This window comes from Eimeria necatrix, genomic scaffold, assembly GCF_000499385.1.
Source record: "Eimeria necatrix Houghton genomic scaffold, Enh_scaff180, whole genome shotgun sequence".
Classification (NCBI taxonomy): domain Eukaryota; phylum Apicomplexa; class Conoidasida; order Eucoccidiorida; family Eimeriidae; genus Eimeria; species Eimeria necatrix.
Window position 1 is genome coordinate 1,403 of NW_013652462.1, and position 21,884 is coordinate 23,286.

Consider the following 21,884-nt stretch of genomic DNA (forward strand, 5'->3'; position numbering starts at 1 on the left):
GTGTACGTACACCCGACGCCCCACAAAAGGCAGTGCTGCGTTGCTGCAGCATCGCATGCAGCAGCAGTGAGGTGTACGTACACCGGAAACAAAAAGCGTCGGGGCAGGCCCTCTGGAGTGTCTCTACGGCACAACGACCCGCACGGGAAGCACTTCAAGTCACTTTATTTATTTTGCTGCTGCTGCTGCAGCCCAAGCGCAGCAGCAGAAGCAGCATCTAGTTGTCCCGGAACTGTGGAGCCCGGCTAGCTAGCTCCTAGGCCAGCCTCTCAACTAGTCAGCCAAACACCTAGCCCGTCGGCTAGCCAGCCAGGCCGGCCAGCCAGCTTGCTGGCGAAGCAGCTAGCCATCTGAGCCAGATAAGGGTCAAACAAGCCACCTCCGTGGCTAGCTAGCTAGCTAGCTAGCTAGCTAGCCAGCCAGCTAGATGACCTCCCGGAGCAGCAGCACAGCACCCGCCAGGACAAGTACAACCCTATGTGTCAATTTATCCATACACAGTACATGCGCATGCATATACACAAAATATATATAGAATGCATTATACACAATAAGAGAATTGATTTAACTAAAGAGGATACATTCGCGAGCAGCAGCAGCAGCAGCAGCAGCTGCTGCAGCTCGGGCGTTGGGCTGGCGCTCAAGCTAGCTTTTGCGAAGAAGGGCGGAGCAGCAGCAGGTCTTTTTGCACAACTATTACAAATGAAAGCCAGAGCAGGGAAAAGGAAGAAAAGAAAGACAATAAAATGCATTTGCATGCAGCGGCCCAAAGGCGCCACTTGGATCTGCATTACTCCTATTGTGGCAGTGCGCAGCCACGCGCTGCAGCCCCACAGCCAAATGGTCAGCAGCAGCAACGCAGCAGCAACGCAGCAGCACGCAGCAGCAGCGCAGCCGCACGCGGCAGCAGCGCAGCAGCAGCGCAGCAGCAGCGCAGCAACACGCAGCACACATACGGGGAGCTCCCGCTCCCCTTTGGACGCACTTGCTACCTGCAGCAGGCAAAATGCTGCTGTGGGTGGCTGCCGACTGCAGCAGCAGCAGCAGCAGCAGCTCATCCCAGAGTAAGACAAAAATACAAATATGAAAGCCTGCTTTCTTCTTGGCCAGCGAGGATCTGCTGCAGCTCCCTTGAGGTGTCTAGACACTGCAGCGGCTCCACCCTTCTCGGCGTTGCTGCGGCTTCCCGCCTCCAGGCCGTCGGCCCTAGGGTTTAGGGTTTAGGGTTTAGGGTTAGGCGGCCCTCCCTCGCCTGGACCACGAAGCCTGCTGAGCACTAGAACTAGCTGTGGCCTCCGCGGCTGGGAGGCTGCTGCCCATGGCCTTGTCGAGGTGGTGGTGGGGAGTATCTAGGGTTTAGGGTTTAGGGTTTGGGTCCCGCGCCGGCTTCGTGGCCGCCGCCAGCCTCGCCCCAGCCCGGAGCCGAAAGCCCAAACCCTAAACCCTAAACCCTCGGGTGCGGCGCCGGGCGGCGCGGCGTGCGCGGGGGCGGGGTCGCGGGGCGTGCGTGGGGCGGCGGCGGGAACCGCGGAATTAGGGTTTAGGGTTTCGAGCTAGGGTTTGCGTCAGTGCCACCAGGCGAATTCGGTGCAGTCCTTGGTGAAGACGGAGTAGACCTTCCTGCGGAACATGCGGAAGCCGCTCTCCGCGCAGAACAGCAAAAACTTGAGCTTGTAAGTTTCCAAATAAGCGTTGCGGCGGCCCTGCTTGAGCTGCTGCAGCGCGTTGCTGAGCCGCTGCAGCAACGCAGCATTTGCATGCGCCTTCTCCGTCTTGGGCGGGAGCATCCCGTGGGGCGGCGGCGCGTGCGGCGTGTGCGCAGTGAGCCGCGTCCACCACTCGCCTTCGGGCCGCTGGCCCAGCAAATTGAAAACACTAACAATTGCGTCAAAGATTAAAAAGCGAAGTCCGAGTTGTTCAACTCTTCTGCTGCCTTTCAGCTTCCCCAGGTCCGACTGGTGGTGCCGCAGCAGGCAGGCCACCAGCCCCTCGGCCACGCCGGTCAGCCACAGCATTTCCTGCGAAGTCAGAAACAGCTTCGACAGCAGCTGGTGGGCCTGCCGCAGCAGCGGCGCGGCCTGCGGGGCTTGTTCAACTCTTGAAAGAGCTCTATTTGGATCAAAATATCTTAAGATTCTTGTTTTGTCTACTAGCGGGAGTCTGCAGAAGGGGTGGGCGTAGACTCCGGCGAAGAGGGGGGGGGCTTTCACTTGCGGCTCGGGCTCGCCGTCGCCGCCCTCTTCGCTGCACGACGGGCCCTCTTCTGCTGCTTCCGCGGCTTCCGCTGCTGCTGCTGCTGCTGCTGCTGCTGCTGCTGCGGACGGGGAGGAGGGGGGCGCGGGAGCGCTCGACGGGCCCGGCAGCGCTATCACGTCGTCGTCCGCCTCGTTGCTCTCTTCGCCTTCCGTGTGCCTCTCCGACGAGTCGTCTTCCGCCTCTGCTGCTGCTGCTGCTGCTGCTGCTTCCGCCGCTGCTGCTGCTGCCTCCGCCTCCGCCGCTGCTGCTGCTGCCTCCGCCTCCGCCGCTGCTGCTGCTGCTGCTTCCTCCAACTCGTCCTCCGAGTCCTCCACAATCTCCAGCGCGCCTTCCTCGTCGTCGCTGTCCTCGTCGCCCGCGCCAGCAGCAACGAGCTCCGCAGCCAGACGCTCCTCGTCCACTGCTGCTGCTGCTGCTGCTGCTTCTGCTGCTGCTTCTGCTGCTGCTTCTGCTGCTGCTACGTCCAGGTAGCGAATCCCAGACTCCTCCTCCGGCTTCTTCATTGAAAGGTCCAGGGCCTCTGGTGTAGGCAGTTGCCTTTCTCTTGCTCCCTGCGCTTGTGCTGCTGCTTGCATCAGTGCAATAGCAGCAGCTGCTGCTGCTCCGGGGGGCCCCCGGGGCCTCTCCGCGGCGCCGCCGCCCTCTTCTTCCTCTTTTACTGCTGCTGCTGCTTCTGCTGCTTCTTCTGCTGCTCCTTCTGCTGCTCCTCCCTCTGCTGCTTCCGGCTTCTCCTCTGCCGGACTGGAGCCCCCGTAGGCTTCTCGCCAAGTAATTTTCGGAGCTCCATCTTCTCCATTCGACAGCAAAGTCGACAGCAGCGGGAACCTTCCTGCTGTTCCGTCCAGGCCATGGTCCACCGGCCTTTGAGTAGCAGCAGCAGCAGCAGGCATCAGCTCCAGCGGCATCACCGGCATCACCGGCCTCTGCCCAGGGAAGCCAGCAGGCAAGATGGGAACTGGCCGCCCGTCGCGCGAGCGCTTTCGCTGCTGCTGCTGCTGCTGCTGCTGCTGCTGCTGCGGCAGCGGCAGCGGCAGCGGCAGCGGCAGCGGCGCCTGCGGTTGTGGCTGCGGCTGCTGCTGCGGCTGCTGCGGCCGCGTCTGCTGCAGCTGCAGCTGCAGCTGCAGCTGCTGCTGCTGCAGCAGCGCCGGAGGAGGGACTATGGGCGGCCCCTGCGGCGGCCGCACCACCGTTTGACGCCGGGAAGAGCCCGGCTGCTGCTGCTGCTGCTGCTGCGGCGGCAGCAGCGGCGGCGGAGGCATCTGCAGCAGCGAAGAGGGCCCCGGTATCGGGTGCGGCGGCATTGGCATGCCGTGGGCCATCCGCGGCACGGGCCGCAGCGGCTGCGGCCTGGGCAGCGGCAGCTGCTGCTGCTGCTGCTGCTGCTGCTGCGGGGGCTTCACAGGCTGGGGAAACGGGACAGGACCTCCAAGTATTGATTCGGGAAGCATCGGAGGGGGCAGATGCAGCGGCTGCTGCGCAGGCGACCAGGGAGCCGACAGCGCGCTAGAGGAGCGCATGGCCTTAAGCTGCTGCACCTGCTGCAGCTGCAGCTGCTGCAGCTGCTGCAGCTGCAGCTGCTGCAGCTGCTGCAGATGCATGTTCTGCAAATCCTGGAGTTGAGACAGGTACTGCTCAGCGGAATTCATTGCTGACTGGCTCCTCAACTGCTGCATCAGCTGCTGCTGCTGCTGCTGCTGTTGCTGCAGGAGCTGCTGCAGCTGCTGCAGCTGAAGCTGCTGCAGCTGCTGCAGCTGCATGAGCTGCGCTATGGCTGCTTGATCCTTCGCCTGCTGCATCTGCTGCAGCGCGATGTTCTGTCTATGCCGCTGCTGCTGCAGCGTGTCCCGATCGGGGCGCCGTTCCCGTGAACTCGCGCACTGCTGCTGCTGCTGCCCCGACTCTGACGGCCGCTGCCCACCTGCTGCTGCTGCTGCTGCATCTCTGGCCCTCCGGGCCTCATCCCGCTGCTTCTCATGCACTCGCTGCGCCTCCATGATCTCCGGGGGAGGTGGCCCTCTCTGCATCCGCTGCATCTGCTGCATCTGCTGCAGCTGCTGCATCTGCTGCAGCTGCTGCAGGTGCTGCAGGTGCTGCAGCTGCTGCATGTGCTGCAGGCCGGGTTCTCTGAGCCCCATGGGAAACCCGGGAGGGGGGACCCCAAGCCGAACTTGCCCCATCTGCATTTGCTGCATCTGCTGCAGCTGCTGCTGCTGCTGCTGCAGCGAAGCCATCTGCTGCGAAACCGCTTCATGCTGCAGCCGCATTGTTTGCCTGACAGTGTTCTGCTTCTGCAGCCTCCGCACCCGCTGCACATGCTCCAGGCTGTCCAACTCCTCCAGCAAATCATTCCCATCATCTTGCTGCTCCGTCTTGGCTCTTCGCTCCCCTGCTGCTGCTGTTTGCTGCTGCTGCGGAGCAGCAGCAGAAGTTCCCTGCTGCAGCCACCACTCAACAGAAGTAGCTCCTCGAGAGGCCCGCGTTCTGCTGGCCTCGCCGCTGCCGCTCCAGTCAGCTGAGCTGCTGCTGTGTCTGCTGCTGCTGCTGCCGCTCCAGCTGCGCACGCTGCTCGTGCTGCTGACGCTTCTGTGGCTTCCGCTGCTTCTATGGCCGTTGCCGTCGGGGCCATCTCCTGCTGCTGCTGCTGCTGCTGCTGCTGTTCCATCATCGACTTTGGCCATCTTCCGCGGCGGCTCCTCTGCTGCAGCAGCAGCTTCTGCTGCTGCAGCAAGCGCGTGCAGCTTCGTTTCCTCTGCTGAAGTGCCTGGGGGAGCAGCAAAAGAGGTGCTGAGTGCAGCTTCAGCCAGCTTCCGCAGCAGGTCTTCGGAGGGCCTCTCGGGGGCCCCCGAGGGGGCCCCCGAGGGGGCCCCCGGGGGGCCCACCTCGGGGGCCCCCTTGGGGGCCTCCTGCCTGGCCTCCTGGGGGGCCTCCTCTGGGGCCCCCCCGGGGCTCCCCCCGGGGGCCCCTGCAGGGGGCCCCTCCGGGGGCCCCTCGGGGGGCCCTTCCGGGGGCCCCTCGGGGGCCTCGGACTCTTCGTCTGCTGCTTCCGGCTGCACCCCACAAGCCTCTTTTGCTTCTTCTGCTGCTAAGTAGCGAAGGCCAACAGCAAGTCTGCGGCTTCTGTTGAGGGCGAGGCTGCAAAAGGCCACCAGCAGCACAACTGCAGCAGCAGCAGCAACTGTCAGCAAAAGAGTAGATGCTGTGGAGGACCTGTGGAGGGGCCTCGGCCTGAAACTCCTAACGAAGTAGCGGTGGTTTTCTCCTGCTGCTGCTGCTGCTGCTGCTGCTGCTCCTGCTTCGGTGTCGGGGGATACCGCGGCTGCGTGCGCTGCAGCAGCAGCTGCTGCTGCTGCTCCGTCGGCCAGCAGCAAAGCGCCTCCTGCAGCAGCAGCTGCTGCGCTCCCGAGGAAGGCGCTCGAGAGAGACATTTGGAGAGGCAAGGAAAGGAAAATCTGAATTCCGTCTGAAGACAAAACAGAAAAAAAGATCAAAAATATTAAAAAGAAGCAGCAAAAGGGGAGCAGCAGCAGCAGCAGCAGCTCGGGTGCAGCAAAAAGGGAAGAAAGAAGACAAGAAGCAAAAAGAAAAAACGAAAAAACGAAGGAAACAAAAGAAGACAAGGGCACAGCGGCGCTGCAGCAGCAGCAGCAGCAAGACCACCGAGACGGGCACGCAGCAGAGGAGACAGGGCGCAGCAGCAGCAGCAGCAGCAGCAGCAAGCAGCAGCAAACTGCTGCAGAGACTAAAAGGCTGAAAGGGGAAGCAGCAGGAGGCCTGCAGACGAAATGGGTAAAAGGGCTGGGCAGGGTCACTTCAGCAAACCTTACTTGGGGGTTTGGGGTTTGGGAAGGGAAAGTGAGGGTTTAGGGTTTAGGGTTTTGTCGGTTTGAGCGTCTGAGGGACGCGTAAAGTTCCGAAGACGTTTTCCTCTTGTCTTCTCGCGAAACCATTGACGAGCCGCTGGGCTCTGCTGCTGCTGCTGCTCCTCCGCTGCTGCTCTCTGCTGCTGCCTCTGCCTAATTTGCTGCTGCTTCCTTCACTTGTTTATTTACTGTCTAAGTCGCTGGCAGCAGCAGCGCGCTGTCCTGAGTCTGCTGAGTCCAGTTGCCTTCGAGTGAAGCAATCACCCGGATCAGCAGCAGCAGCAGCACGAGCGGCAGCTGCAGCGGCAGCAGAGGCCTGAGATGGACACTGCTGAGCAGCCAAAGTAAAGAAAGAGGAAAGACGGAAAGAAGGCTGTTTCGAAGTGCCCCGGAGCAGCAGGGGAAAGACGTGTTGCTGCTGCTGGTGCTGTTGTTGCTGCTGCAGTTGGCTCTGCTGCCGCTGCTGCTCCAACCAGGACTCGCTCCCCAGGTGGCACTCACAACTTAGGGGTCAGTCCAGAATACAACAAAGAAGGAACTCGGGGAAATGTTTGCTTTTTGATTAACTTTACAAAGTCAAATCAATAGCAAGGAGAGGAGAGCCTGCCTCCTTTGCAGCGTCGAGTCAGAACGCTGTGGGCTCCCCCTGTGCTCGGCTGCCTCTGTGGGGGTTTTACTTGAAGCCGTAAAACAATTAAAATATATTGGAAAAATATGTTAAGTTGCTTTGATTCAAATTCGAAGAAATGTGACGATGGGGGCTTCCAAGGTTGCTCAGTCCCTGGGATCAGCGTGGCGAGCCGCCTCACGTGCCATGGCGGGGAGGATTCTCCGTCCCTCAGCCGGAGCCATTTGGAATTATTATTTTATTGAATTTAATCTGGAACTAACCATTTAATTCATTAATATGACCTTTCTTTGTCCTGGCATTTGCCGAGCCTAGCGTTGCCAGCGTCGATTCCGTGCACCCCTCTCCCACAGCACTCGCGAGCGTGCACAGGAAGCCGATGAGTTTCAATGAAAAACAACCATTGGTAACTAAACTATTTATGATTCCAGAAAGAACTTGTTGAAAAGTTGCGGTTTTTCATGTTTTGAAGGCAGTGGACTAGTTCAATGATCAGTGCGCGCACCGCTGCCCCACGCATTCCGTTCCTGTGCTCTGGACTCTGCTGCCTTATTTCCAGCGGCAGACACGCAGGAAAGGGCATTAACAGCAACAAGAACCAAATGCCTTTTTAATTGATGTGTCTTCAGCTACTTAAACGCAGAGTTCCCACCAGAAAAGTGCTCAGACTCGGGTGCGCGTCGCCTCTCCAGCAGCAATTCAGTTTCGATGCTGCCGCTAAAGCTGGAATTTGAAGCAGCTGCAGAGATGCTGCAGCGAATGCTTTAACAGAACCTTTCTGCTGCTGCTGCAGTTAACAGCACAGAGAGGCACATTCTACCTCTGCGTCTCGTCGTCCACCAGCAAACAAAATGGCATAAAAGTGTAATCCAGCTTTAGTGCCAGTTAACTGCAAAGAATCCGGATACAGTCAAATCCATACGGAAGAAAACCCAAATTTATCTTCAAAAAGCCAAAAGATTGGCTAAAATATGCAGCTATTCACTCACGGAAGGTTTCTCATCCCCAGAAAAGTAGGAAGGGCGTCTCGGTAAATTCTTTGCTATTTTTCTCACTTTGTTGGATATTATGAAGCCAATATTATTCATAAAGTAGAAATAAGCTAAATATGTGACTAGAAACCCAAAGAGGATGCAAGTGGCTTCCCAGTAGAACGGAAACTGTGTGCCAGAAGCTGAGCCAAAACATACTGCGCGCAAAGATACTGTAGCTGTGGTGACAGTAAATATAGTGACAAGAAAATGCGATGCCAGCAGCTGATTTAGTTGCTTCTGAGCCGTAAAGCGTTGCTAAGATGTTGTCCAGGCTCTTCCCATATGCAAAAATCTCCCTGAAGGTCGAAGATTTGCTCTAAGTCCTCTGATGTTCACATATGTCTGTGCGCCATGAGTCCACACTTTGAATGAAAACTCGAATATTGAACCGCTTTTACCATAGATTCGGCTATTAAAGAGAAAAAGGAGGAAATTATCTTCAAAGGGCACACGGCCTATGCAGCGGTCCACTTGCTGCCCTGATCAGCTGCCACTAAATGAAGCGGTATAAAGGAAAAATCCTCCTGTGCAAAACAAAGAAAAAAGAACTAAAGAGTTTGTTGAAACGCGTCAATCTTCAGACACGGCGAGTCGCTGTTGTGAGCACCAGCAGGCTGAGTTGAGCCCATCTGCCTGTTACCACATCAAAGCAGCTTCACCAGAAGTCAATATGACGGACAGTGTTTCTCACCAACTGCGTTACGTGAAAAGATAACCGAGGATTTCGTGAGGCTTTCTCTTTTGCCAGGGAAAAGTATTCGCCAACTTCGAAAAACTTGCATGTATTTTGAATCTAGAGAGTTGCTTTGAAGTAAGTTTACGCTGCGCGTTGGACCCAGCCAGTACAGATAAATAAAGACTTCAGATGGGCCCCAAGGATCGCACGCCCCTGCAATGATCCCCCTTGCCAAGAATACTGACAACCATATCCGCCTTCTGGAAGTTTCTTCGTTCAGTTATCCCCAGCCAAAGCTGAGCCCCACGACAGCAAAAAATCCCCAGGTTTTAGCTGGTGCTTGAGAAAATGGAGGGGTATAACTGGGCATCTTACTAACAAGGCCCATTAAAAGCCAACAAAAACTGCATCAGATGAGTAAACAAACTGCCACGTAACTCCTCCACAACCTCAAAATTCATTGGCAATTAACACTGGATTGGCTGGTGCAGTGCGTGGCTGTACACTCTTAGCCCAGCAGAAATCCACAGCAGTGCCACGAGCAGGTACAAACATGATCGACAAAATACCTCGCAGATTTCGCCATCACACTCGACACAAACCTCTTTTCCTTCTTCATAATTTAGCTTTTTTGTGCACTGTTATTTAATTCGCAACATCACCCAATCTCGAAGCCCTATACTGACCAGTTAATTTGACCAAATACGCCAAGTGCTGGACCGTTGAGCACACTTAATACAGGCCGTTTGTAAAGGTGATTGTACTGTTTTGAGTTACAAAGTTTTTGTGGAAAGGCTGTTGGGGAAACGGCTCAAGACTAGGAATCAGGAAAGGGTCACAAAGTGTGCCTAGTAAGCAGACTCCGAGCGTTTGCAGGCAAAACTAATCAATAAAAAGACATTTCTTGCGAGTTTGGACGAAGTGAGTGGCCAAAGCTGCGGGCTACGTTCGAAAATGCAACGGTAGTTGTGTTCCGTCCGAAGAACAGCGAGATTTTTCTGGCCCTTCAGAAGAAGACTGTGCTTAACAAGGCTAGTCGATTTATTGCAATTACAGAAAAATTAACGCCAAAAGTCGCTGCAAAGGAAAGAGCGATACCGACGGCAAGGCCATAAGAAGTTGTTAACGAGACCCAAGTGAATCTGCTGCAGGTTGCACCGAAACAAGGGCTGCGTGCTGTGACCTAAATAGAGCCACTGGAAATGTTTTTGCCTGGTTTATTTGAAGCAACGCCTGTGTGTAGTAGGGAGGCAAACACGATCGATGGACAGGTCAGCACCCCTACCAATGATGGCAACGGCCTCCACCACGGAGCGCCTGTGCAGCAGCTTTTACAGCATTTACTACTACTCCTATAATGCATTAAACATTTTTGCTACTCTGCTTTTGACCTGCCATTTGTAAAGGCGCTTCACCTGTTGGACATTGGTTCTAAATAGACACAAGTAAGCATATGAAAAGTGAATGTAACTGTGGACTTTGCAAGACATGCTTTTCCTCTAGATTTCGGGACACTGCCTTTCTTAATTCTATGTTGGGAAATCTGCAGGCAGGTGATATGCACTTAAACAACTAGTCGAGGGGATGCCTGTTGCTGCCAAAGTCTCGTTGAAGGCACTGAGAGCCCTAGCAGCACGAGGAATCATCAACGTGTTTGCCTCATGTTAGGAATATGAGAAGTGCCCCATGCTTTGTAAAGATTATAGCTGGGTAGTTCCTTCTTTTGTGCTTCTCTGTAAACTGCAGAAATTCAAGAGTTCATAAAACCACGGAATGCCAACCCTGGGAATCATTACCCCGATGAGGTCACCTGAGCATGGCAGCCAGAGAGGAGGAAAAGGACCAACTCAATAGCTGTATCTCGTCAAAAGCGTATTTAAAAGGCCCTCTTTAAACAGATGCAGGTGACAAAATGGTAGGGAAAGTCCAAGAACAGCAGCAGGACCAGGCGATCACGAGCAGCAGCAACAGCACCAACAGCGGCAGCAGCAGCGAATGACACCGTGAGAAAGCACAGATTCCAGGCGTTTTGCTTCAGCAGAAAAGTGCAACAAAGTCAGCAGCAAGGTTAGTTTTTGTGCATTTACTTCGGGCTTTTGGGGACGCCTTAGAACACCACCGGCCTCTTTGGGGCCCCTCTGCCGACACGGAGCAGCAGCAGCAGCAGCAGGAATTGCAGCAGCAGGGGCGTCTCTTCGATTCTCACCTCTCCGCAACGTTCCGTGCCCAAACTTTCTTCTTTAGAAGGCGGTCAAGCCTCTCTTTCTACCCTCCAGAACTCAACTCTTCCCCCCGGAACTCAACTCGCCGCCGCTGCCTCCGTTCCCATGACGGGGGCCCTCGAGGCCCCAAACCTACCCCAACGTGGCGCCGCAGGAGCACGGGGAGCAGCAGGAGCTGCTGCTCCTGCCTCCGAAGCGGCAGCAAACTCAAAGCGGCGGCGAGAGCAGCAGCAGCAGCAGGATGTGGGCCCCCCATGATGGCGATGTAATTCCTCTGTCTCCCCAGGGGCCCCCGCAGTTGCCCGAGGCGCTTCTCTGCATATCGAATCTGGGGGACTCTGATGAAGTTGATGCCGCAGTATATTCAGCTCTTGAGGCCCTTGAGGCGGCCTACACAAACCGAGACAAACAATGCTTCATGTGCAGCAGCAGCAGCAACAGCCGCAGCAGCAGCAGCAGCACGAGCAGCAGCAGCAGCACGAGCAGCAGGGACAATTTGGCGTTGCCCCGGGAGGTCTACGTACGGCGCCTGCTGCTGGCCTTTGCCCGCGACGTAGAAGGCAACTGGCTGCAGCAGCTGGAGTGGTTTCTGGTGAAATGTGCTTCTTGCTGCTGCTGCTACTTGGGGGCTCAAGACGATCTGCTGCGCTCCTTCTCCTGCTACAGCAAAGACCAAACTGCAGCACTTTATCTCTACAGAGAATGGCTAGCCTTCGACCTTTGCCGCCTTATGCGCTGTCTATACACTCTAAGCAGCAGCAGCAGCTCAGCAGCAGCTGCTTCATCCTCTGCAGCTGCTGCTGCTGCACTAGTTGATCTAGGTTTGCCTGTGGATGCGGCGGGGAACGAGGAGCGCCTTTGTTCCTATAGCAGTAGCAGCAGCAGCGGCAGCAGCAGCAGCAGCAGCAGCAGCAGGTGCAGCAGCAACACAATCGCTGAAACCACAGTAGTGCAGCTGCTGATGGCTGCCAGCCGCCTTTTGAGTGCTCGAACGGAAACGCCAGCAAATGTGCTGCTGTGCTTCTTGTCGGAGCGCATCTCAGTGCCGCTGCTGCTGCAGTTGCTGCTGCTGCCGCCTTCCCAGCAGCAGCAGCAGCCGCTGCTGCAGCAGCAGTCGGGCAGCATATCACTGGGGACAAACAAAGCGCGCAGAAGGCCACGGCTTCCTGCATGGATTCCCGATGGAGGGTCTAGGGAGGACTTGCTGCTGCTTCAGCAGCAAACTAGAGGCCTGCACGCGCTGCTGCAGCAACTCCTGTTGCTGCAGCAACAGCAGCAACAGAAGATTCAGAGGCAGCAGACGCATGACTTCTTCGCAGAGACTGACCAGCAGCAAGAAGCGAAGGAATCGCAGGCGCTTACTGAGCAGCAGCAACAACAGCAGCAACAGCTACTGCAGCTGCTACTTCAACAGCCACACGCGGCAGACCTTAGCTTATCTTCACTGTGTCTGCTGCTGCCACTGCTGCCTGACCCGCTGCAGTGCATGTTTGCTGCTGCTGCGCTCTCCCAGCAGCTGCCAGAGCTGCTGCTGCCGCAGCTGCTGTCACTACAGACACATTCCCTCCTCTGCCTCCGCGCAATTTGCTGCGGCGCACTCCATTCAATAGCTCTCACACATTTGCCTTTGTTGCAGCAGCAGCTGCAGCTGGCAGCCTGCGCTGCTGCTGCTGCGGGTGACTGGAGCAGCAGCAGCAGCAGCAGCTGCAGGAACGAGGAGGCCCTCGGGAGCCCCAGCGGGCTGCTGCGAATCGTCGATTTTTGGCTGAAGGCTCTTGCGTCTTCTTGCTGCAGTTTAGTGCGCTGCAGCAGCAGCAGCAGCAGCAGCTTGGAGCAAAACCAGCAGCAGCAGCATCCGATGCCGACGGCCAAGGGGCGGCTGCTGCTGGATGCATCACCGGAAAAACTTTCTGCCTTTTCCCAGCTCGTGGGGGCTCTTCACAGCTTGTTTGTAGTTTTGCTGCAGCAGCCGCCTCCGGCTGTGCTGAAGGTGCTGCAGCAGCAGCAAGAGATACCGGAAGTGCTGCAGCAGCGCGTTTCCGCAAGTCACCAGCAGCGGCCGCCCTGGCAACGCTGTGCTGCAGTTGCTGCTACAGTGTTGGCCTCCTGCAGCAGCAGCAGCATTAGCGATTCTGGCAGTGGCAGCAAAGCCACGCAGAGCAGCAAGAGGGACTCGCACGATGAAGGAGCAGCAGCAAAAGCAGTGGCAGCAAAGCCACGCAGAGCAGCAAGAGGGATTCGCACGATGAAGACGGGAGATCATGGTGAGAGCGCCAAGGCCTACAGCTGCAGCAGCAGCAGCAGCAGCAGCAGCAGCAACAGCAGTATGGCAGTGGATGCCTCTCAGGTGTACGCACACCTCCTTGGGCTGCCTGCTGACGCAGAAGTGCTGCCGCTGCTGGGGGGAGAAGCAACTCGTCCGCTGTCGCTGTCGCTGCTGCAGTCTCTCTCCTTGCCTGTGGGGGCTTTGCTGCTGCTGCTTAAGCAGCGACTTGTTAGCCTCAGAAGCAGTAGCAAGGGAAGCAGCAACAGCAGCAGGAGCAGCAGCAGCGAAAGTGGCAATATGCCTGAGCCCCTACGCGGAGATAAGCATGACCCAGGTGCAGCGCAGCAAAATCAGATGACAGGTACGCCGCAGCTGGAGGCGCAGCAGCAGCAGCAGCAAGGGCACACGCAGCAGCAACAGCAGCAGCAGCAGCAAGAGCACGAGCAGCAGCAACAGAAGCAGGATGAGCAGCAAGAAGATGCAGTAGACGATGATTACTTGCAGTGGCTCGACGACCCCGAGAGCCTTGGGCCCCTTCCTGCTGCTGCGCCTCTGCAGCAACAAGGAACAGCAGCAGCAGCAGCAGCAGCCGCGGAAGGTGAAACAGCTGCGGCGGTGCCCGTAGAGAAGGGAACGCTGGTGGGCGAGACTATTCCGCAGGCACAGATGGCTGAACAAGAACAGCAGCAGGCCGAGCTACGGCAGCAGCAGAGGCGGGAGCAAGAGCAGCAGCAGCAGGAAACTTTGATTCACTTTGCAAGCTGCTGCAATGAAGCGCTGCAGCTTGTTCGGAAGGTTCTGGCTTGCCCTCCGCTAAGGGCAGTCTGCCGCTGCAACAGCACAGGCAATGGCAGCAACAGCAGCAGCAGGAAGAGCAGCACAGTTGGTGATGGTCCTGGTGGCTTTGCTGCTGCTGCTTCAGGCGCGCGTCCTCCCCAGAGCCCCTCACCCTGCGTTGCTTCGTATGCTGCTGCTGCAGAAACATCACCTGCTGCTGCAGTTTGCTGCGGCACCTGTTCTGCGCGCGCCTTCAGAGGTGACTGGCACAAGCTGCTTCGGCGCTGGCAACGGATGGGGGAGGGTCTTGTTGCTGTTTTGCGCCCTGCTGTTGCTGCAGATGAAGGGGCAGACGGGCCTCCATTAGTGCTATTACTGAACAGCAGCAGCAGCAGCAGCAGCGACAATGCCGGCGGCAGCGGCGCTGGGGACCCCGCCTTGCAGGCGAGGCTTCGCTTTTGTTTGCTGACACAGCTGCACCTCGCTGAGGCAGCAGCAGCCGCGGCGGCGGCAGCAGCAGCAGCAGAAGAGGCTGAGAATGACAGGGAATCTGGGGGCCCCAGCTGTAGCCCGCGCACCCCGAGTACCCTCCGAGGGGCTCTCGAGGGCCTCGAGGACGCAGCAGGTAGGGAAGTTATTGTGGAGGTGCACGACTTGGACTCAGAGGAAGGTGCAGCACTGGATCCAGCAGCAGGGCCCGCTGCTGCTGCAGCTGCAACTGCAGCAGCTGACTATTCAGCAGCAGAGTCCGCAGCAGCAGCAACTGTGGTACCTGCTGCGGAAGCTAGCACCGGCTCCTGCCCTTCTTGGGTATTCCAGCTGGAGGAAACCAAAGAGGATGCAGAGCTGCTCTCGCTCTTTACTGAAGAAGTGCAGCAGCAGCAACTGCAGCAGGCAGACGCTGTAAATACGGCGGGAACTGCAGCAGCTGTCCACAGCCAGTGGATAGCGCAGCAACTGCAGCAACAGCAGCAGCAGCGGCAGGAACTGCAGCAACTGGAGCAACTGCAACAGCCGGTGGAAACAAGCGACACTGTAGCGCTCTCGGAGGAGGATATATGGGATGCAGCTGCAGCAGCGGACGCAATTGTTTGTTCCAGCAGCAGCGAAGATGATGCGTTGCCTGATGCAACAGAAGCAGCGGAGGCGGCAGAAGCGGTGGAAGCAGCAGCAGAAGCAGCAGCAACAGCAGCGGGAGCGCAAACAGCTGCAGCATCTGCAGCAGGAGAGAGGCGCGTGTCTTTCGTTTCGCTGTCCAGTGACAGCGACTCCGTAGAAGAGGAGCTCCCAGAGAAGCCGAAGCGTGAACCGCAGCAGAAGCGCTCTGCTGCAGCTGTCGCTGGCAGTGCTGCTCCTGCTGCTAGCATCCCAGCAGCCGTTGCTGCTAGACCCGCAGCGCAGCCTTTGAAAGCTGCTGCTGCAGCAACAGGAGCAGCAAGGAAACAGCTGGGAGCAGAAAGGCAGTGGTACAAAGAGGCGGCTAAGCGGCTGCTGGCGCGGCGCGTAGGTGCCCTGAGTGGTCGCAGCAGTTGTATTTACACTAGCGGCAGCAGCAGCAGCAGCGGCAGCAGCAGCAGCAGCAGCAGCAGCATCAGCCTGAGAAGCACTCTTTTAAAATCCAGCTTCAAAAAGAAGCACTTAGGCTTATTTGGCAGCAGCAGCGGAGGAAGCAGCGCCACGTCTGAACGGAGTAAGCAGCTCCAAGAGATACGGAGGGAAGCCCACAGAGAGGCAGCAGCTGCTGCAATCCCGCGTTCCGAAAAAGACGCTTCTCGTGGTGCAGCAGCAGACGCAGCTGCAGCAACAAAGGCAGCAGGAGTTTCTGCTGCCAAGCGGCAGCGACTCAATGAAGTGGAATCAGAGCAAGCAGCTGCTGCAGCAGCAGCAGAGAGACAAAGAAACAACGCAAGATTCAGGGAACGGGCAGCTGCTGCAGCAGCTGCTGCTGCTGCTGCCCCTCCCCCAGTGGATGCGCGCCCCAGTGTGCGCCTTTTGTCTCCTACTGCGGCCGCTGCAGATAGCAGCACCAATGCCCCCAGCAGCACCAAAGGCTGCGATACCCCCCAGCAGCTTACACGACAGGTCGTGGAGTTGCTGCGGTGGCAGCGGCGCTGCTGGCAGCAGCAGCAGCGGAGGGCGAGTGAGACTGCTCGTGCTGCGCTGTTAGGGTTCTTGTGGAGCCTCCTGGAGACGGACATATTCTCCCTTGCGTCCTCAGCTCAAGAAATGCCCCTCTCAGCAGCAGCAGCAGCAGCAAAAGACAGCAGCAAAAGATTACAGCCGGAGGTCGCTGCACTTGCGGCGGTCGCCAAGACACACCCCCTGCCCCTGCGCTTTGATTCGCTGCAGAATCTGCAGCAGTAAGTCACTACTGTTGTGCTGCTGCTACTGTGGGTGTTATGTGCATCTTTCGCCACTGCTGCCGGTAGTTGGCGCGCTGCAGGGATCGTTTGCTGCTGCTGCACTGCGGCGGAAGAGGCTGCCAATGCCCTCTAGCTCGTGCATTTGTATCTAATAAAAGTTAATCTAGAGAAGCACAGTGTCAGCGCAGTGTGCATTTGCTGAGTCTCATTCAGTTACTTCGTGTATTTTGTCGTGCTGCAGGGGCAGTCTCCCGCTGCTGCTGCTGGAGTGTCTGTACGGGCTGCGTTGTGGCATAAGACAAAACCGACTAAAGGGGCAGCGTTGTGTGCTAACTCGCCTGCAAACTATGGGGTCACAATGGAGCTGTGCAACCTTTTCTACCGGCGCCGCGGCTGCTGCAGCTGTTGCTGCTGCTGCGGCGGCGGCGGCGCCTGTTGGGGAATCCGGCGCAGCAGCAGCAGCCGCGGCTGTAGCAGCGAATGCAGCTGCTGCAGGGGGAGACGGAGTGGTCATCAGGCCGGGAGATCTGCTATTGCTGATTCCAGAAAGCCCTTTTTTTGGAGCTGAGGAGACATCAGCAGCAACAGCAGCAGGGAAGCCCCAGAAAAACGAAACCGCCAGCAGCTGGTGCGGCAGGCTCATCGATGAGCGGACAGCAAGGCCGCGCAACGGCTACACCGTTGGTGAGTTGGGTTATTCTCAAGGCACACGAGCTGCAGTTGTTGCTGCTGCTGCTGTTTCAGCTTCTTGTTGCGCCTTGCTGTTCGGCCAGTGTCATTAAAGGGGCTGTTTTTCCTTCATGTGAGCAATAGACTTTGCGTCGTGGCCTTGCCACAGCTAACTGCCGCTGCTGCTGCTACTGCTGCTTCTGCTGTTGCAGGTGTGGTTGAGTACTGGGGCAGCCAAGAGCAGCGGCAGGAGGGCCTGCTGGTGAGGCTGGTGCTGGGGTCCTCTGTCACTGCGTCAGTGGAGCCTCGAAGGGTGAGCTAAGCGGCAGCAGACGCGGGACACGGCAGCTGCTGCTGCTTCTGCGTATAGTTTTGCTGTTTACCTGCTGCTTTGCGCTGCTGCGGAGATACTTTTAGCGCGCATTTCTAGAGGAAGCAAGTGCCTGTGAGGCACCTTCAGCTGCTGCGCTGCAGTGGGAACAGCAGCAAAAGCAGCCCCAGCAGCAACAGAAATAACACGATTGCTATTTTCTGTGACAGCGTTGAGCTGCTTTCACGCCTGTCTGCTGCTGCCGCTGCTGCTTCTGCTACTTACTGTGGACGCCGCAATTGCATCATGAGGCCAGCCATCCGATTCTTACTGTTATTTGTGCTGGTACTGCTGTGTTGTATCAGATAAATTCGCTGCGCCTGAATCTCAACAGCAGCTGGTGGCTCTTCGTGCTGCAGAGCCTCACACCGCTGCTGCGGGAGGTGTTGGGGCTTTACCAGTGCAGCGCCTGCCCGTTTATGCCTTCCATTCTTTCCCCATTTCGGACGCCTGTACAATCCATGCAGCAGCAGCAGCAGCAAAAGCAGAAGCAAAAGAGTTGCCTGACCTCGCACTCGCTGAAGCCTGCAACAGATCTTGCTGCAGCATATCCTGTGGCCGCCAGTTTGCTGAAGCTGCAGCTGAAAAGGCACCAACTGCAGCCACACGAACTGCAGCAACTGGTCACCAGCTACCATCTAAACAAGTCCCAAGTGGGCCAATCTTCCTGTTGTGTTGCGCTGCAGTAGCTCCTGCTTTTGCTGCTTCTTGATGCTGCTCCTGAGTCACATTTGAAGCTTTTGCTGGCCATAGTAGACGACACTACAGCTTGTGGCTGCTTCCTAACTGCGCTACTGTTTCTGGCAGCATGTATCTGTTCTTGCAGCCCGTTATGATGTAGAGCCCTGCGGCACTTGCTTGCTCCTAGCATGATTGGCTGCTGCATGCTGCTGCTGCAGGCTGCTGCTGTCACGGGGCTACTACATGGTGCTGCGCCCGTCGGCCTTGTGCAGGGTCCGCCCGGCACAGGTAAGACAACAACACTACTGGCGCTAATCGCTGGGGCGTATGGGCAAATAAAGCAGCAGCAACGTGTAGGGCGAGCTTTCGAAAGGATCACTGCAACGCCTGCAGCGGCAGCCGCAGCAGCAGCAGCAGCAGCAGAACACGGCAGAAAGAAGATCCTCGTGTGCGCACCCTCGAACGCAGCAGTTGACGAAGTCGCTGAAAGAATTATTAAAAGTGGACTGATCGACCCTTACACCGGACAGAATGTACACCCTGTCTGCCTCCGCATCGGTAATTCTACTCTCTTAACCCTAAACCCTTGGAGTACAGCTAATTAACGGCGTATTCCCAACAGTGCCTTGCCCTAAAGGAAAGCGTTTCAGGTGCATCTAATACACTTTTCCCCCAAGGTTCGCAGTATAAACTTGGCTTTAGGATTTAGGGCATACGTGTCATAAATGAGTGCATGGTGCGGAGTTTGGGTAGGCCATTTCAGGCTGTAGGCTGCATTACTCTAGAGTGTGAAGTCAGTAGAGTGAGGCTGATAGTGCAGGGTCCAGGGTATGGAGTTTCGACTTAATAGGCCGGATTTAAGGGTTTACATCTTAGGGTTCAGTTCCGAAGTCTAGGGTTTAGGGCTTGGTGTTGTGCTTTGCCGCATCAGGGCACCCGGATAGAATACGGCCTTCCGTGCGGTCCATCAGCTACGATTCGGCTTACTCCAAATTGCTGCAGCAAAATGAGGCGTTGCTGCGGCAGCAGTTCGGCGAAGAAACAAGTGTGCTGCTGCAGCGGCGGGAACAGGTGCAGCGGAAAATAGACTCGATCGAGCAGCAGCAGCAGCGACAGCAACAGCAGCAGATTCTCCTACAGCGCAAAGAACAGCAGCAGCAGCTGCTGCAGGCTGCCGCGCATATCCTCAGAGAAGAGGGCCAGTCAGATGAGGCAGCAGCTCTTGTCGCTGCCGGGAGCAGCAGCAGTAGCGGCAGTAACAACGATTTAAGTCGAGCCAGTGCATCTTCTCCCTCCTCCAGCAGCATCGCTGCTTCCTCCGTCGTGTCGGATACATCGCAGCGGCCGCCGCCGCAGCATAAGAGTGCAGAAAGCCTGAACCTTCAGCTGCAGCAGCAGCTTGCCGAGAAGCGGCAACTTGGCGATTTGCTGCACCGCAAGCGGCGGGGGCTGCAAGCCCGTATTGGTTCTCTGCCGCGTCTTGTGCGGAAACAGCTAGTTGCCTCAGCAGATATAATTTTTGCCACCTTGTCTGGCTGCGGCTCGGAGGCTCTAGACCCTATTAACGAGCAGGACGCAGAGGCAGATGCACTGGGAGCGACTGCAGCTGCAGCAGAAGCAGCAGCAGCTAAATCCACCGACGCAGGCAGAGGGAAAAGACCCCTCACAACGAGCAGTGCCACTAGCGGCACGAGCAGCAGCAACAGCAGCAGCAGCAGTGTTCACTTTGCGTATGCCATTGTAGATGAGGCTGGCCAAGCCACAGAAGTGGCCAGTCTTATTCCGCTGCGTCTTCGCTGCGATCGATTGCTGCTGTTTGGCGACCCGCTGCAGCTGCCGCCCCTCATTTGTTCCTTTGCTGCCCAAACCAAAGGTCTCGGCAGGAGCCTTATGGCTCGATTGGCTTTGTGCTGCCAGCAGCAGCAGGAGCAACAGGAACAGCAGCAGCAACAAGAGAGGGAAGATGTTGCGTTTTATTTCCTCTCCACGCAGTACCGCATGCATCCGCTGATTGCAGAGTTCCCCGTAAGTAGTTATTAGTCTCAGTGACAGCGTCTATCGTTTTTCCCATATCTGTGTCTTCCTAAGCCTTTGATTCGCTTTTTTCACCTTTTCCTTTTTCCTTCTGGCCGTTTTCCAGTGTTGGTTTTGCTCGGCGACAGCATAATAATTGCGCTGTAAATTCTGCTGTTTCCTGTGAAATGCAGGGGCGTGTATTTTATGGGGGGCGTTTAGAGACAGACAAGTCTGTTCTTGAAAGAGGCCCGCTGCCGGCCCCTCTCAGAGGGGCTTACCTTCGTTTTTTTCATTTGCGCTGCCCTCCTCGGCGAGAAGAAACAGCAGCAGGGGCGTCAGGGGGTCTGGGAGGTCCCAGACTTTCATTCTGCAATAAAGGCGAGGCGCTGTTTGTGGCGCAGTTGGTGCTGCTTTTGCACAAGACGTTCGAGCAACAGCAGCAGCAGAAGCAGCAGCAGGTGTCGTTATCGCTTTCTGATGTTGGCATCATATCTCCCTACAGGGCACAGGCCGAGCTTATTCTCTCTTTGTTGAAATCCTCCCCCGAGCTTCGGGGGGCCACCCTGCCCGAGACAGACACTGTAGATGCATTTCAGGGTAGGGAGAAGGCAGTAATCATTGTATCTTTTGTGCGGTCGGGATGCCCCGGGCAAACCCACAAACAGCAGCAGCAGCAGCAGGATGCTGCTGCTGCTGCTGCGGCTTGGGGGCTCGCAGATGATGGACAGCAACAGCTACCCCTCGATATATTTGCCATGCAAAAGTCGTCAACTGATGAAGCAGCAGCACAAGCAGCGCCAGAAGAAGCAGCAGTAGGTAATAACCGTCGTTTAGGGTTTGTTGCGGATGAACGGCGGCTTAATGTTTCTCTCACGAGGGCTAAGAGGGCCCTGTGGCTAGTTGGGGATGCTTTGTTGCTGGAAAGCAGCAGCCTCCTGCGGCGTCTAGTTTCCTTTGTCAAATCGGTCCCGGGCGCATGCATAGATGTGGTGCAGCAGCAACACCACCACCACAACCACAGCCATGAACAGAACACAGAGCAGCAGCAGGAGTGGACACGAAAGGTCATCACCAAGGGAGATATGGATTCATTTTTCGCTCTTATGCACCGCCAAACAATTAAGGCCAACATGCAGCAAAACGTTCAGGAGCTTCGCAAGCGTGTGAAGAAGCAGAACATTGATGCAGAGCTTTCTGCTGCAGCACCTCCTGTCTCGTCGAACACTAGTAGCACGCCCAGGCACAGTACTCTTATGGCGAAGCACACAGCCTCTCTCCTCGAAGAACGGAGCAGCAAATGCAGCAGCAAGGAGCGGCAACAAACAGCATCCGCAGATCGGCACACCGCATCGTGCATTGCCACGGGAGAGCCCTTGCTACGGAAAATCAAGCAGCAGAAGCAAGAAGAGCAGCTTGAGAAGAAACAGCAGCATCGGCAAGTTGAGCGTCAGCAGCACCACAGCGGACAGCGGCAGCCCGAGCGGCAGCAGCAGCCAGGGAGGAAAGACCGGTTGGCCGACCGAAAGCTGCTGCAAGAAGACTCACGTCATCAGGCAGAAGACGCACTAACACAGCTTCGTGGCAGCTACACTACCAGTAGCACCACTGACAGCAGAAGCTGTAGGCAACAGGGCATGGGATTGTAAAGGCGCACAGGAAGTTTGTCGTCTTTTCGAAATAGCCATTGATGTGGCAGCAGCAATGCACAAGCGTTCGCTGGTGCAGCAGCAAAGTCCGCTGCAGCAGCTCGCGCAGCAGCGATACAGATGTTGATGTTTTGGCAGCAGTCCATTGCGTACTCGTGATTTTTTTTCCGGCATCAGACTGAAAGGAGCAGCGGAGGCAACGCGCTGCTCCAGCAGAAGCTCTACAACACTAGAAGTGAGCAGCAGCAGTGGCAGAAAGCCGTTGGCAGTATCGAAGCAGAAGCAGTACTGTTCAAGCAACACAGCTCTTTGACGGAGCCACAGGAAGCAGTTATTTCCTTTCCGTACTAAGTGATTATCAAGCAAAATCTGGTCAAGCGAGATGCACAGGTACATTTGCTACTAATGCGAAAATTGTGT

General features: G+C 56.7%; 2 protein-coding genes across 2 annotated transcripts; one reads left to right on the forward strand and one right to left on the reverse strand.

Annotated features, from left to right (window-relative positions):
* Nucleotides 1-1,565: 1,565 nt before the first annotated feature.
* ENH_00023000 (hypothetical protein, conserved) lies at nt 1,566-5,681 on the reverse strand (the record flags this gene model as incomplete). The annotated part of the gene is made up of 1 exon (XM_013579638.1): nt 1,566-5,681. One exon carries the CDS (start codon nt 5,679-5,681, stop codon nt 1,566-1,568), a length of 4,116 nt encoding a protein of 1,371 aa, XP_013435092.1.
* A 5,236-nt stretch (nt 5,682-10,917) lies between these two features.
* ENH_00023010 (tRNA-splicing endonuclease positive effector, putative) lies at nt 10,918-21,464 on the forward strand (the record flags this gene model as incomplete). The annotated part of the gene is made up of 7 exons (XM_013579639.1): nt 10,918-16,079; nt 16,324-16,766; nt 16,964-17,064; nt 17,427-17,774; nt 18,021-18,360; nt 18,734-19,827; nt 20,010-21,464. 7 exons carry the CDS (start codon nt 10,918-10,920, stop codon nt 21,462-21,464), a joined length of 8,943 nt encoding a protein of 2,980 aa, XP_013435093.1.
* Between the last annotated feature and the right edge of the window lie 420 nt (nt 21,465-21,884).